Source organism: Medicago sativa, chromosome 8, assembly GCF_051527215.1.
Source record: "Medicago sativa cultivar Bolivia chromosome 8, Bolivia_mono, whole genome shotgun sequence".
NCBI classification, from domain to species: Eukaryota; Viridiplantae; Streptophyta; class Magnoliopsida; order Fabales; family Fabaceae; genus Medicago; species Medicago sativa.
This window is the reverse complement of record NC_140756.1, coordinates 12019192-12035894: the sequence shown is the minus strand read 5'-3', so window position 1 is coordinate 12035894 and position 16703 is coordinate 12019192. Positions and strand designations below refer to the sequence as shown.

The 16703-nt window shown below is 32.2% G+C and overlaps 1 protein-coding gene and 1 pseudogene across 1 annotated transcript; both read right to left on the bottom strand.

Annotated features, from left to right (window-relative positions):
* Positions 1 to 5323: 5323 nt before the first annotated feature.
* Positions 5324 to 7256, bottom strand: LOC146896998 (uncharacterized; annotated as a pseudogene).
* A 6990-nt stretch (positions 7257 to 14246) lies between these two features.
* Positions 14247 to 16496, bottom strand: LOC146896997 (F-box/FBD/LRR-repeat protein At1g16930-like). The gene is made up of 3 exons (XM_085734559.1): positions 15112 to 16496; positions 14851 to 15033; positions 14247 to 14600 (listed from the first exon to the last, which is right to left on the bottom strand). The coding sequence occupies exons 1-3, from the start codon at positions 16381 to 16383 to the stop codon at positions 14406 to 14408; spliced, it is 1650 nt and encodes a 549-aa protein (XP_085590685.1). The 5' UTR covers positions 16384 to 16496; the 3' UTR covers positions 14247 to 14405.
* Positions 16497 to 16703: the final 207 nt, after the last annotated feature.

The window sequence follows — 16703 nt, the reverse complement described above, 5'->3', positions numbered from 1 at the left end:
TTACACAGAAAAAAAAAAATGAACCTATAAGATTAGGATACACGGCACAAAATCACGAAACAGAGAGAACACACCAGGTAGAAACCATAGAAAGGAGTTAAGAAAGATGCATTCAATTATGGTTTTGAGAGAATTACCTGAGAGAGAGAGAGAGAGAGAGAGAGAGAGAGAGAGAGAGAGAGAGATAGTTAGTTGTTGATCATTGATCAAATATCTTCGAAATCGCGGAAACTGAAAATGAATTTGTTCAGGTTCATTACTTTCAAATATTTGTGAAAAGATATTTTTTAATTAATAATAATAATGATCATTTAAAGTCCTAGCACTGATAGTTTATGTGGTTTGGTTCGGTACAAGATTTTGTCTGCGTCAAACTAGGAATAAGATTTTGATTATAATCAACCAAAAACTCGAACTCTTCGTCGCAAACAAAATTTACACTTACAGTGATGACAAATTATATGTTATATTGGGTCAGTTATATGAATTCTTCAAATTTAATCTATGTTGTTATAAAATAAAAATATATTAATCATAAGCATTGATCTATTATTCTCGTAAAAAACTACAGTTTAAAAAAAGGTGAAAGATTTCTCCATTATCATGTTATGGAAAGCAAGAAATGAATAATAGTCTCATTCTCATAGATGTAAAAGTGAGTACATCAAGTATTTATAGACAACATGCAAATTACATTTAGCCTAATTACACACTAATATGGAAGATTAGAGTAAGTAGGACTAGCTAGCTTGCATCTCAAGTAAACTAGGTGATGTGGAGTTTATTGATGTAGATTCCTTAGCATTTTTCTCTTCTATCTCTAATAGGGTTTATATGAATTCTTTAAAATAATTTAATGTATGTTGTCATAATATTCTTAAAATAAAAATATATCAATCATAAGCATTGATTTATCATTCTCTAAAAAACTACACTTTAAAAAAATGTGAAAGATTTCTCCATTATCCCTAAAAAACTACACTTTAAAAAAATGTGAAAGATTTCTCCATTATCCCAAATAAAGCCTAAGGCAAAGGGTTTATGGATCTTCTCATTTATGAAGTGTTCAACCTTCACTTTTCTAAGCAATATGGGACTTCACAAGAGAAAACTCAAAATCTTAAACTTCTGCGAATTTCCAATTGTCTATATTTGTGTCATTTCCAAGAGGAGTGCACATGAGTTATTGGTTTGTCACATTATTTTAGAAGTTGAAATCATTGCTTGAGTGCATTCACAGTCTCCTTCCATCAATGTATAATCCAATATGACAAGATTTTCCACAACTTGAGTTGTTATGTGATGGAGGTTTTCCATCAAACTTAAAAGTGTTGTATCTTTGCAATTGCTCCAAACATTTGCAATCACTCAAATGTGCTTTGGTTTTGGCAAATACTATGTCACGACCCAAAAACAGTCATCGTGACCGGCGCATGAACTAGATCATTCTAGCCCGGCAAGCTTATTAATCAAACTTGACAATTATAATAAATAAATAAAAATTCCAATTTGAATTTCATTTAAAAAAATATTCACTGAAATTTCGACAGAGTTTCCTCTGTATTTTCAACATTTCAAAGATGTAAATCCTGTTTAAAAACCTGTTCTATCAGCCAGAATCTTCAAATAACGTTTTTATTTTCATACTACTTGTACAACTCAAAATAAAACATCATAAACATCCAAATAGCTGCAGATACATCAATTGAAACTAGAATATACATAAATAAAAGAGTCGGCCATCATTCACTTAATAATCATCATCTTAAGGTCACAATCAACCTTAGTTACAATTCAACTTATAGAATCCAAAAGTTAAGATACTTAATCACAGTTACAATTTACATCAATACTAACTATATTCTCCAATCCTATTTCAACCTCAATGATATTGATTAAAAATTCGATTTGAAATCATAAAAAAAAAAAAAAAAAGTTCAAAGGAAAAATTAAACTAAAGGCATCAACACCACAATAATTCCAAAAGTTCTTACTTGATCTAGAACATCATCAGCAACACTAAGACAATCATTCGAGGAAATAAGATAAATCAACCGACTCATAGTATATCATATCAAAGTTTGAGTCCTAATTTTGATTATCATCCCTTAGTCTCTAATCCTTCTCACTATTTAAATATCTTTAGTCACAAATCATATCCACGCTATTTGATCACATCAAATCTCTAAACTTAAACCTTAATAAGAATTTTACATGGCCTTATGCATATAGATTCCATCTTATCGAGAAATTTACATAAATTTAGTACGCTATTCCTCATTTCCAACTATTGGTAAAATGCCCCTGAAATATTTCTTCGTAGCTAACTCATTCTAAACATAATTTTCATGTTAATATGCGTATGCTATGTTAGTATTCATGCTGGAGGGTCCTTAAATTTTTTTCTTAGTTCCATAAATTTTATTTTTGTTCTCTTTCAAACATTATTCGAATAATTCTTGACTTAAAATTTCATATCATTAATTATACATTTCATTCGTTACTATGAGCCGTACCTCATAGGCTACATTATCTCTCGTTGTAGCAAACGGATATAAAATTCATTACTATGACCCGTGCGTCATAGGCTACATTATCTCTCGTTGTAGCAAACGGATATAGAATTCATTACTATGACCCGTACGTCATAGGCTACATTATCTCTCGTTGTAGCAAACGGAGTTTTTCATATTCGTTACTATGACCCGTACGTCATAGGCTACATTATCTCTCGTTGTAGCAAACCGAGATTTTCATATTCGTTACTATGACCCGTACGTCATAGGCTACATTATCTCTCGTTGTAGCAAACGGATATAGAATTCATTACTATGACCCGTACGTCATAGGCTACATTATCTCTCGTTGTAGCAAACGGAGTTTTCATCAATTTTCTCATTTTTATTTTTTTTTCTTTCTTTCTTTCTTTTTCTATGAGCATATTACTCATTTCAATTTTTCTCATCATTTCCATTTTTCTGTGACTTTCTATAATTCACTGTGAGCATATTACTCATAGATTGCATTTCAAATTTTCTTTCAAATCATTTCTATAATTTTATACATCAATTGTCTTGATAGAATTTCCCTCCACATTTATACTAGCATAAACATACTTATTAACATAAAAGAGATTTTAGGATACACTAATTCAGAAATAACCATTCTACTATCTCATATTTATTCTGTTTCAAATGTACCGTTCATATGGCATAATAGTCATGCTATAATTATGCCAACTTATTCTAATAATTCATAGACATTCCATCAATCACCATCTCAATCCAATTCCAAACAAGTTCTTAAATTATCTATACACATATCGTATAACTTTATATGTTCCTTTTTATTACTAATCATCCATATACTTCTTTAAATCCACGAACTATCAATGTCAATACACAAGTAACGATATCATTACTACTAATAAACTCTAATAAACCATCTAATCTACACACTAATACTCACATAGGACATTATACACATTTCGGCTACAAATTCGATAAAATGAGTGTTAAAATTCTTAACCAAGCTAAAGCCATTTATTTCCATAAAAGCTTCATTTACACTATCAAAGGATTGTGTCAAAGTTATAAAAATTCAACAAATTTACTTTCCAGAGCACTAGCCGAAATTGTGCAGACATACACTAAAATTTATCAAATTATCCTTCCTCCAATTTCAACACTACCATAAACATATTTAACATCATAAGAGCTATTTTAGAGAATACTAGCAAGGGGAATTAACCTAATGTTATAACATCACTAATTATGTCCTAATGTATAAAAATCATATATTGTCATTCTAAAGGTATAATTAAACTACCCAAAGGGAAGTTTTACTAACTAAAGGAACTCACAATCTTGTGGAAATTCCTCTAGAACACTTTATGGCAAAATCTCCAACTCCAAGCCACTAGCTAAATTCCTTCTCCTTTCAATAGCTCCACTTGCTTATTCCACCACTACTAAGCTTGAATCATGACATTTGAAGTGATTTTGAGAGATTGGAAAAAAATTGAAAATGATGATGAATAGTAGGGAGAGAGAGCCGATGGATTTCTTAAGAAGGGGAAGGAAAAAATGGTTGTGATATTTTTTTTTTTTGTGTGAAGAATGTTATAAAATTCTCTACTTAAACCATATTGATCGGAAATACCCATTTTGCCCTTGCTAAAAAAATCTCATGGGATATTACATACTACCTCTCTAATTTCTTTGTATATTGAAGAACTGGACACGGAATCTTTCTTCATGAAGGGTTGCTTCCACATTCTTTTTGTTCTCTATTCATCACTTGGTGTCCAAATCTTAAAAAACTTAATTACCTGGATCTCTTCCATCTTTCCTCTCTTACAAGATTTTATCTTTCTAGAGGAGGGTCTGTCCAAATGTGTAATAATCGACAGTGACATAATAACATGAACTGTAAATTCTAAATTATTTGTTAGGCATCTTAGTATTTACTCAACAGTCATCAACAACCAGCATGATATACACATCTTGTATCAGCAAGCTAAGCCCCTTCATGCCTCTTATACACAGACAAGGGCAGTCCAGAGTAATTGAACTCTAACATGTTTACGCTTCATTTGATTTTTATTACTATCATTGACCTCTCTTCGAATGTTATTTGAAATAGAGACATCGTGTGCTTCAAAATGTGCAAATGAGAAGTAAGTTTCTGAAGTCAAGGTTGGGTTGCATATCATAATGTTAATTATTATTACCAGCTTTTGGAAATAATATGTTGCAATTAACTTAAGAGTGAGAGAAACTGCAATCATGCTTTCTTTTTCAAATAATAGAGATATTCAAACATGGCATTATACCTTTCTACATATAGCCAAATGATTGTCACCATCATCAGGGGAAGAAATGCATACCTTCCGGGTACATAAATGTAAATGAACCTTTAATAGAACCTTATGATGTTGGCGGATAGAGGTGTTCAATTCTGATTTAAAATTTTCATTATAACATGGATCCAAAAGTGGAAACTTCATAGAAAAACAAAAATTTGAATCTGAAAAGATCAAAATGCACAGTTTCTTTGTTTTCAAATAAAAGTGAATTAAGTTCTAAGACACTTAAAAAAAAAAACTACTAGTTTATAGACCACTATTTTTGGAAACCAGAAGAACCACTAAATCAGTTTAAACTTTGAGCCATGGAAAGTTGAATTTGAGGACGACATATCTGGCCACAGCCATGAAAGTTGAATTTGAGGACGACATATCTGGCCACAAGTTATAAATCACTAGTTTAAAAAAGATGCACCTCTCACTAGTAAGCATGTCTATTTGTTGATCACAACAACATTAAAATTTCAGTATAAAGCTAATTTTTTCTCGATCAGAATCTGGAAAAGTTGCCAACGATTCTAAAATGGTCTTCAAATCAACATTCTCATAAATATTTATAGAGCTTGTACCTTTCACATCCTTCAAGCCATGCCACCAACACTTAGTATCACAAGAAATGCAAAAGCAGTCACCGCCTTTTCTTTCCATTAGTGTCTCATAGAAAAACTGTAGTTTTAGACAAAAAAAATATCAAGTTAAACTCAAGCTAAACATAACATTTACATTGATAAAGTATGATCATTTTATTAAAACATGCAATGTCTTTGACATAGAGGGATAATATGCAAGACAAGCTTCTTCTTTTAGACAATCACAATATGTTATGTAAGAATTTCACTGCTGGAAGCACAAATTGAACTTAAAGGAACATGGGAGTCAATGACATACCTCAATGAATGCTCTGCTGCAAAAAATTCGGATGCAAGCTAAAAGATATAGTTGCAGGGCAGCAGCTTGAGAGTAAGATATTTACAGCAGACGAAAACAAAGTTTTATTTTTTGGAAAGGAACGAAGGTGCAAGTGTTTGACGCTTGGTGGAGGGGATGAAACTTGATAGACCACAGGGTCCGATGCATCCTACATAATTCAGGTAAAATAGACACAAATACAATACATAAATATTCAGAATGAATGAACAAATCAAGTAGTTAATTCATACTCACCGTAGTTATTTGAAAGATGAATAGAGATAGTGATGTCAAAATATTTTGAGGTTTGAAGTTTTGGAGAAATCCACCCAAGTTACAAATATCCGGATAATCAAGGTGGATCTGAACATCGACTTCTAGTTGACTAGAACTTATTGTAGGTTTTGAAACCCCCCTACCACGATATGCACATGACAATAGATTGGGAGCATCAATGTTGACCTCCTTCAAGTTAGAGCAATGTGATAACTCCAACAACACATTAAGTTGAACACTTGAAATATTAATACTTTCGGACATTTTGCAATTTTGCAATTTCAACCTCTCGGAAAGGGAATATTTTCGAAAGAGATCAAGAAACCATTTGTCTGTCATAATAGTATTTGTCTGTCATAATAGTATTGTTCCAAGAAAACAAGCATAACCCTTTCAAATTTCTGCACCGAATAAACTCAGTCATAAATGGCGTGTCCCAATCATCATGATTACAATTAAAATTCTCAAGACTCGAAGCTTCATCAATATGAACCTCTTTTATTCCTTGAACATCAACTGACTTTAGTTTTAGTAGACCATGTATGCTCAAATACTTCATGCCACAATCAGAGGTCGATGACAACAAAAAATTCAAAGTTATACATTCAATCAAAGGGCAACGAGAAATGAGATACTCAATTGCTTGTTCATCTCCCAAAGGGACGCGCCAAAAATACAATTCTCTCAACGAGAAAAACTTAATTGAATGATTCATCAATGCTTGACAACTCTAACTCCTCCTACCAACACTAACTTGGTAAGCGATTTGACTTCAATTACACCGTTTGGTAACACATAGCATTCACCCCGATTAGGCAAAAAAAGATTTAGAGCTTCAACACCACTTTCACTTGCCAACTTCAACCAATGATCAACATCCTTTGACATATAAGGAAGCTCAAAAATGTCGACGCTAAGCTTAAACTCTTTGATAGCCAATCCTTTATCATAGAACCTCGACAATCTTCTCTTCACATAATCAATGAAGGTACTTTCTTTTCCTCTGGAAATCTTCCATTCGGTGAGGAAACGTCTCTGTGATTTTAGTTTCAGAAAAAGAAAAAATAGGAAAAGTATACCATGTCTCTAACCAAGCTTTGGACAAAACACTTGTCCTAGCGGCATCTGTTCCTGGCAGCCTTGACAGAATTTTATGAAGAATAATTTTCGGAAGATTCGATAATCGGTCCTCATAGTGCTCCATATTTTTGTTCTTCATTATTAGAGTAAGAGTAAGAGTGAGATTAATAACGAAATTCAATCAACAATATTCAGTGGATATAGTTAATAGGGTTTAAGGTTTAACGGTTCAGCTTAAGTTACGAACAGATGATTAGGTGATAAAGATTTAGAGAGAGAGAGAGAGAGAGAGAGAGAGAGAGAGAGAGAGAGAGAGTCGCCTGAGAGAGCTTAACGTTTAGTGGTTGAGCAACGATCGTCCGTCAGAATCACAAAGACAACAATTTGAACGAAGCTGTAAATTGTAATTGCTTGGTGTGGTGGTGAGGTTTCGATATTAATAGGAAAAAAATACTAACTAGTTAGGGATGATGTATTTTTTTTTTTTTGCTTAATTGCACTTTAGGTTCCCCTCATAAAAATGGCCCCCTATTTCTAAATTGAACATTTTTGCCCTCCACTTTCTACTTTTGTTGCAATTTTGCCCTCATCCTCATTTTGGCTCTCCAAAAACGATGACGTGGCAAACAATGTGTTGATCTGACATTTTCTTTAAAAACCTCATTTTCCACGTCATTAAACCATTATTATTTATCAAACTAGTAATAGACCCGTGCATTCGCACGGGTCGAGGGTTATTACGATAATTATTGTCGGAATCAACATATATTAGAGAATAAATTGAAAGGGTCAAATTAATACAAATATTTCGGTCAAAGATGATTTAAACAAAAAAAAAAATTTACTCAACAAACTATCCATAGTCAACTTCCAAAAGTTAGAACAACTTGTAAATGTTGAAACCTGGACAAAAGTAGACCTTCTTGAACAAACTTCGAACACCACTCTTATTATTACAATTGTTTAATATATATCTATAAGCATTAATATAGGTGTAAATATATTACAAACTATAAGTTTTCAAAAACTTCTTTGAAAACGACATTGGTGGTACACTTCAATGCTTGATTTTCTTATTATGAATTACTATTTAATACCTTTTTATGCTTTACCCTTGATATTGCCACATACAATTGACCATGACTAAACACACTTCGAGGAAGACATAATCCAGTGATTGTCCTTGAGATTTGTTGATTGTCATAACATAACAAACAATAATTGGAAATTGCCTTCTACTGAGCTTGAATGGCCATGGAAATTGTGTAAGGGTTATCTCCATTCTAGGGATATTTAAAACTCCTCCAATGTTCTTACCTGCAATAACATTTGCTTTGATAACATGGTTTGCTACTTTTGTTACTATGAGTCATGTTCCATTACACAAACCCTATGATTGTTCAATATTTCTGAGTAGCATTATAAGTGTGTTGGTCTTGAGTTTTATTTAATGGTTAGGCAGCCCTGAAATCATGTGAGTATTTAAAAACTCAGGGGTTAACACATCAAAATCCTCATTGTTATCAGCTTGAGATCTATCAACAGAATCCGCACTTAAATACTCTTTTTCAACACCTATAAAACATGAAAAAAAAAAAAACTACAATTAATGATCAAATTATAACAAATAATTCTAAACACATGTTGAAATAATGTATTACCTGGAATCAAGCCCAAAATATATTCGTTGATATCATTAACAATCTCAAGTGTTCCAACTAAAATAGCTCTGGATTGTAAAAAAATTGGATCCTTGACTAAGTTTGGATACATGCTTTGAACGATCACCTGAATTGGATCATCAAAATTAGTGATCAACAAATCTGATGGAATGTCATTATCTGCATACCCATCATTAGGTCTTTAAGTGTTCTATCTAATGCTTCAAAACATAACTTGTGAGCCATAGGAGCCTCATCCCAAATGATTAACTTGGCTAGTTTTATAAGCTCTGCACGATCACTCCCTTTATCTATACCACATGTTGCTGACTCTAGAGGAGGTATTGGAATCATGAACTTCAAATGTGTGATTCGACCTCCCAGCAGTAATAGTGATGCGATTCTAGACGTAGCAACCGTCAAAACAATTTGTTTATTTGACGTATGTAAGAAGCTAAAGTTTTCCACATATATGTCTTCCACGTGCCACCATGACCGTAAAGGAAAAACACCTCCTTTTTGGTTGTTTACAACTTCCACTATTTTTTTTGAAGATACCTTGTTGTTTATCTTGTGAAAAAATCAAAGACATAATAAGTTTATTACTAATAAACAATTTTTTTTCTCGAAGCTATTAATAATACACAATTAGAATGACTCTTTTATAAAATAAAAAAAAATTAGATCTAACATAATCAGTATATTAAAATATACAAACCTGTGAGACTTCGATATAAGCCATTGAATTCTTGAAGTTGCTCATTATGATCATAAGCACGCTTTCATAAATAAATCTATTCCCTAATTGCTCAGCAACATATCCATTTGCATATGGCATTCCAACACAGTCCTTCAAAGACTTACGATTCTTTTGCAAGTGTATCTCAATTTCAATTAGTGATAAACTGAAAATTTCTTCATCAGACAACCTTAACCCTGGTTACACAAATTAAAATTACAATAAGTGTTAAATTGATTTTTTTTTCAATATATATGAATTATCAAATTAGTGTTAACCTTCATAAAGTTATTGTTTAAATATTAAGTTTCGTATTAAGGAAATGATGAATGGCAGGACTAAAGGGCCTAAGAAAATTCAAGAATCAATGGAAACTGATTTTTTTTAATATTTTAAACCATTTCATATATAGTCCCTAACACAGTTTCACTAATCTTTTCTTTTTCTTTTTATAACAGGTTTATAAAGCAAATGAAAAGGTTTTCTAAAATCTTCTCTTTTGATTATTGCGACCTTGCCACTATTTATAGATTCAAATTGGGAGTTGATGAGGGAATACTTCAGTTGCTGCTAATATGCAATGCTTTGGTCGTAGCAGTTTAGGCAATTTCCCTTACAAATATATGTTAGGATCAGAAGGTTGAGTAAAAGCTATACGAATTGAAAATAAAAGACAGCTAACATAATTCGCAAATTAGAAAGGTGCATCAGCTATAAAAAAATGTAACTACCCTATTAACATCACTACTAAATAAATCCCTTAAAAATAAAAATTTGATCATCACTTAAAGAACCCATGATGATCATTTTATCCCATATATGATACAATAGCAAATAAAACTCTAATAAAGCTCCCATATACGATGCAATAGGAAAGAAAACTCTAATAAAGCTATGACATTATTTGAGTAGAATTAGTATTTATTTTATTATTCAACCCTTGCTATTATCACTCTTTATCCGCATTAAAAAAAAAAAATGATGTCTGTTCTAGAATGACTAAAACAAACTGAGTTAAAAAATATATACTTCCTCCGTCCCTTAACGTAACCTCCCTTTGTTTTTTTCACATTTCTTAAGAAAAGCTGACAGTGTAATTATTATGTCTGTTTTGTGTGTTAATATTACCATATTGTCCTTTGTTTGTATATGTACTCCCTCCGTCCCAAAATATAAGCAAAAATTGGTGAACAAAAGTTAATGTATTTGGTACAAATTTTTAACCAAATACATTAACTTTTGTTGACCAATTTTTGCTTATATTTTGGGACGGAGGGAGTATTAAATTTGACTTTTTAAATTTCAAAACAAGTTCGTAATATTAATTAAGGGTATGTTTAGGAAAAAATAATAAATGCATCTAGTAAATTGAAAAGTGGTTTAGATTTAAGGACAAAAATAAAGTCAAATGAGTGATTAGATATAGGGACGGAGGGAGTATAAAAGTTTTCTTTCCAGAGAATTTAACTTTCAATGATTGCATCAATATATAGTCCCATCCTTAAAACAAAAAACGAAGAATAAGATTAACAACTAATTGTTCATCAAAGTCGTGAAATCAAATGATGGGTTGGAGAAAAAACATATACCTTTGTTTTTTTTTTTTTTGAGAAAAACATATACCTTTTGTGAGTTGAATAGCAAAGAAGGAGAACTGAAGAGATGAAATTAATTGTTCGGATAGAATGGAAGTGATACGTCTAGATAAGAAGTTGGCGTATGAAATTTTAAGGAAATTCGTTACACTAAGAGATTGTTTGGTAAGACACCTCTATTAGCTTATAGCTTATAAGCTCGTTTGACAAAAAAAACTCTGTTTAGTAACACTTTTTCACCATGAGCTTATAGCTTATTTCACGAGCTTATAAGCTATTTTTCAAAAGCTATTCCAAGTAGCGTTTGAGCTTATAGCTTATAGCTTCTCACTTTTAATTCCAGCTTTACCCTTATTATTCTAACTAAATTCCATTTTTTACCCTTAATCATTTATTATATTATATTATAAAGTAAAATACATATGTTTTAAATATGAATGCTATTTTTTTTTATGAATGAAAGATCCTTTTTTTTCTCCATAGAAAACGATATTTTTTTTTTGCCGTTACGTTTAAGTAATAAATATAAATAACTTTTAGGAATTAAAAATTAATTTAATAATAATAATATTAAATTAACAATTTTTATTTTTAAATACTTTAAACATTAATTGATATAAACTTTATTATGAATTAAAAATGTCCTTTTATGTAATTTTACATCTATCTGCTAATTGAACCGCTAATTTTACCAAACACTTCAAGTAGCTTATCAGCTATCAGTCATCAGCTATCAGCTATCAGTCATCAGCTATCAGCTATAAGCTATAAGCTATCAGCTAGCTTATCAGTCATCCACTATTTTTACCAAACAGAGCCTAAGTCCCATCCTTATCTTAATTAATTTTTTTAAAAACAATTAATTAAATTTTGCAAAATGATGACGGTGGAAGTTATAATTTGTTACACTATTCATTGGAAATTTGTTACACCATTATACTTTATTGAATCAACAAAAAAAAATTATAAAACAATTAAATTAAATTAGGCAAAAAAATGACTTATCCGTAGAAGTGGAATTTTGTTACACAATTCCTTATACGTAGAAGTGGAAATTTATTACACCATTATCATAAATAATTTTTTAAAAAACAATAAATTGCAAAATGACTATTATGCACATGAAATTAAGGAGATTATGAGTTTTAAGAAGGACGATTATGAAATTTTGATGTACTTCAATTTTTATATATTGTTAGTAGACAATACAATTTAAAAATTATAATTCATGTTACATTGACTCAAAACATACACTCCAATTGTTTCAAAGTGTTGTTACGACACAACATTTCGGCAATGAGATAGTCGTTATTCGTCAATATATGATCAAATATTGGAGTCTTCAATTGCATCATATGTTGCATGAGGGGAACATGTGCCATGATTTTCTTGTCAAGATTGGTGCTAGAACCATTAACGAGTTAATTGTTATGACTGATCCTCCAAATGAGTTTCGTTTGCTTCTCAATCTCATGAGAGACGCTGCAAGAGTTTCCCCGCGTAGCTATTGTTTTGAAATTTTCAAAGTTTCTGGAAACGTAAAATATGAAAAAAATATTGAATAATTTTTCAGCACTCATGGCTGGAAATTCAAAATCTGAAAAGTCCCGTATTCCAACAAGGGAAAGAAAGCATGTTAGCCTGCTATCAAAGAACGTGACGTACATTTCAGTTGGTTATTTTCTTTACATTTTATAACCATCCAGATATGATGTTTATACTATTACATTTTGGTAACAATCAAAGCATCAAATTCTGCAGCTTCGATGCATGTAATTCCAGAAAAATTAACTTAACCAAGTTGACAGTAAGTCATGACTTACAACACATGAAACAAGCAAAACAAGTTACCAAAATTCAGCAAGATAAGTAACTTAGGTTTCTATTCATGTTAAAAGTCCATAGATTCATTTATAAAGGCAATGAATTGAGCTGTAGCCATAGAACTGAAATCAGCACAATATAGGAAGAGCAAACTACTCATCGGTTAAAAATAAGTATTTTAAATCAATAAAGGAAGAAAATAAAAATATTTCAGTAGACAGCTTGAAAACATTGCAAGGTATGAACATCATGCACCTTTTGTAGACAAAATAAACCTAAGGGATCATTACACGGAGAAGCTGGAAATGAGTGATGTCCGAAAATGTTACGGTGAGTTAGAAATTGGCAGAGGGTCCTTCCTTGGAAGGAGAGATATGAGCAAGGATGAGGCTTCTTTGTCTTCTAAGTATAAGTATATGAATTATTGCCTCTTAATTCTCATACTTTCATAACATTTTTTTATATAGGCAGGGGTGGCCCTTGAACATAGACACTATTTTGATGCATACAATTAGAGTAGTGTTTACCTATATCACGTGAACTACTATTTGAAGTGCTAATGGTTTACCAATGATTTGTTCCTGTCATGTCTCTGTCCGAAGGTTTTGTATATAAGCCAATCATTAGATCGTACCCTTCAAATGCCGACGGCTTCATGACACCATTTATATGATGCTTACAGTGCAATGAGCTCCAGTTCAAGAAGCAAAGATGTTTTAGATCCATATCTTGCCACAAGTTTTAAATCGAAAGATTCATATCCTTTCTGGTTCATCATTACGACCATGTGTTGCACCATTCATGCATAGATGATAGATATATATCGGCTTCCGCTGTTCAGCAAATGGGACAATCTAACGGTCCTAAAAATCACAACTCTTTCCTTAAAAAAAAAAAATCACAACTCTTGTGCAACCCTTTAGCCATGCCCATATTGCACCAAAGATCATCTAACATGGCACTAACGTTTTGGTCATCGCTGGATCGCAACTTGAGTGTTGAACACACCACTTAAGCATAATCAAAGGTCTTTCTCATAAATCATAATCCAAAATCAAGACAAGAAAGGAAACCATTGTGACTAGTTCATATGAATATAGATAACCCTCACATACTTGTTCCAATTTATAAATATTTCACGAGAAAAATAAAATACACATTGATTGAGTTGTTATATTCATCAATTTTTTCAAAGTAACTCATCGGCTAACCTCCTAATTCGAAATTAATCAAGAAAGATTGCAGAACATGATGTGTACATTGCAACTAGGAGAACATGTAATTGTCATTGATGGGATTATAACAAACTTAACCGTTCAGCATTTTCCACAGTGTATATCAAAACAAATGGTGTGTCATTATGCAACATAAAAAGGAACAGCTGCACTTAAAATGCATCAAGAGGTAATCAAACTTCAAAGTAAAAACATGTCTATGAGATTATGACAGCAACATTAAAATTCTAACATAAAATTAATTTTTTCCCAAATTGGCAACAATTCTAGCATGGTCTTGAATTCAATATTATCATCAATCTTCACTGAGCTTATGACTTTCACATTCTTCAAGCCATGCCACCAACACTTAGTATCACTAGAACTGCAAAAGCAGTCGTCCCCATTTCTTTCCATTAGCGCCTCATATAAGAACTGCAGATTCAGATGATTAATAATAGTGTTAGAACGTCCACAAAACAATTATGTTTTATATATTGATAAAAAGCAAATCTTTTAAGCATAAATGCATGTGTCTGACATAAAACGGAAACATGGCAATACAATTTTTACTTTTTTGATTAAATAGGACAGTCACCAATTGTAGGAAGCATGGTCTAATACTATATGAACATACGAGACAATGATATATCTCTATAAAGGAACATAGGAGAGAATATCACACCTCAATGAACGCTTTGCTGCAAGAATACTGCCTCAAAGATATAAATGCAGGGCGGCAACTTGAAAGTAAGAAATTTACAATAGATGAAAACAAAGTATCATTTTTTGGAACAGAGCAAAGGTGCAAGTGTTTGATACTTGGTGGAGGGGATGACACTTGAAATACCACCGGGTGTAGTACATCCTACATAATCCAGACACAAATAACAGTGAGTAGTTATGAAGATTGAACTAAGGATTTAAGTAACTAATTAATACTCACATCAAATGGTTTACGGATGTATACGGATAGAGATGACAAAACATTTTGAGGTTTGATGTTTTGCACAAATTCCCTCAAGTTACAAAGATGATGATAATCAATGGAAAAATATATATCAACTTTTAGTTGACTAGAACTTCTTAGATAAGATATAACAGGCTCTGAACTACCACCACCACGATAAAAAGATGATAAAAGATTTGGAGCATCAATGTTGACCTCCTTCAAGTTGGAACAATCAGATAACTCCAACACCTTAAGTTGAACACTTGAAATATTAATCCTCTCGGCCATTGTGCAATCGTCCAATCTCAAACTCTCAAGGACAGGAAATTTTGTAAACAGTTCAGGAAACCATTTGTCTGTGATAATGATACTCTCCAAAGACAAATATTTCAAATTTTGGCATCTATTGAAATCAATCTTATATGGTGCGGAAAAATCATCAGGACAATAACAAAATTTCTCAAGATACGGGGCATCAATATAAACCTCATGTATTCCTTCAACATCAACTGTCTTGAGCTTAAGTAGACGATGCAAACTCAAAGACTTCATAACCCCACGTCCAAACCTCAAAGTTATATGTTCAATCAAAGGACAACAAGAAATGAATTGCTCAATTGCATGTTCGTCTCTCGAAAGGACCTTCTTCAATGACAATACTCTTAATGAGAAAAATTTAATTGAATGATTCATGAATGCTGTATCAACTCTAATTCCCCCAATCAACACTAACTCAGTAATCGATTTTACTTTAATTACACCCTTGGGTAGGACATAGCATTCATCCTGATCGAGACCATAAGGCAAATAAAGATGTATTACTTCAACACCACTTTCACTTGCCAAATTCAACCAAAGATCAATATCCTTTAACATGTAACTACATCGCTCAACATTGTTCACAGCAAGCTTAAATACTTTGATAGCCAATCCATTATCATAGAATCTCAACAACCTCCTTTTCACATAATCAGTGAAGTTTTCTATCTTTCTAACAACATCATCCATAGATTCAGGATACAACAACTTCCCTATATCAGATGGGGTAAACATCCCAGTGATTATAGCATCAGAAAAGGACAATATAGGAAAAGTATGGCATGTCTCTAACCAAGCTTTGGACAAAACGCTTGTCCTTGCAGCATCTCTTTCTCGTAATCTCGACAGAATGTTATGAAGAATGATTTTCGGCAGATTCGATAATCGGTCCTCATCGTGCTCCATATTTTTGTTCTGCAAGAAGCAATAACGAAAGTGAAGAAGCATAAAAGTGAGATTATTAACCAAATTCAATCAACAACTTTTAGTGGATATAGTTAGGGTTTAGGGTTTAACGTATCAGCTTAAGTTGCGAAACAGATGATTAGGTGATAGAGAGAGAGAGAGAGAGAGAGAGAGAGAGAGAGAGAGAGAGAGAGAGAGAGAGAGAGTTACCTGAGAGAGGTTAACGTTTGGTGGTTGAACAACTATCGTCTGTCGGTCGGAATCTTCAGAGACAACAATTTGAAAGCTGTAATTGCTTGGTGTGGCGGTGAGGTTTCGATATTTATAGGAAAAAAAATACTAATTAGTTAGGGATGATATAT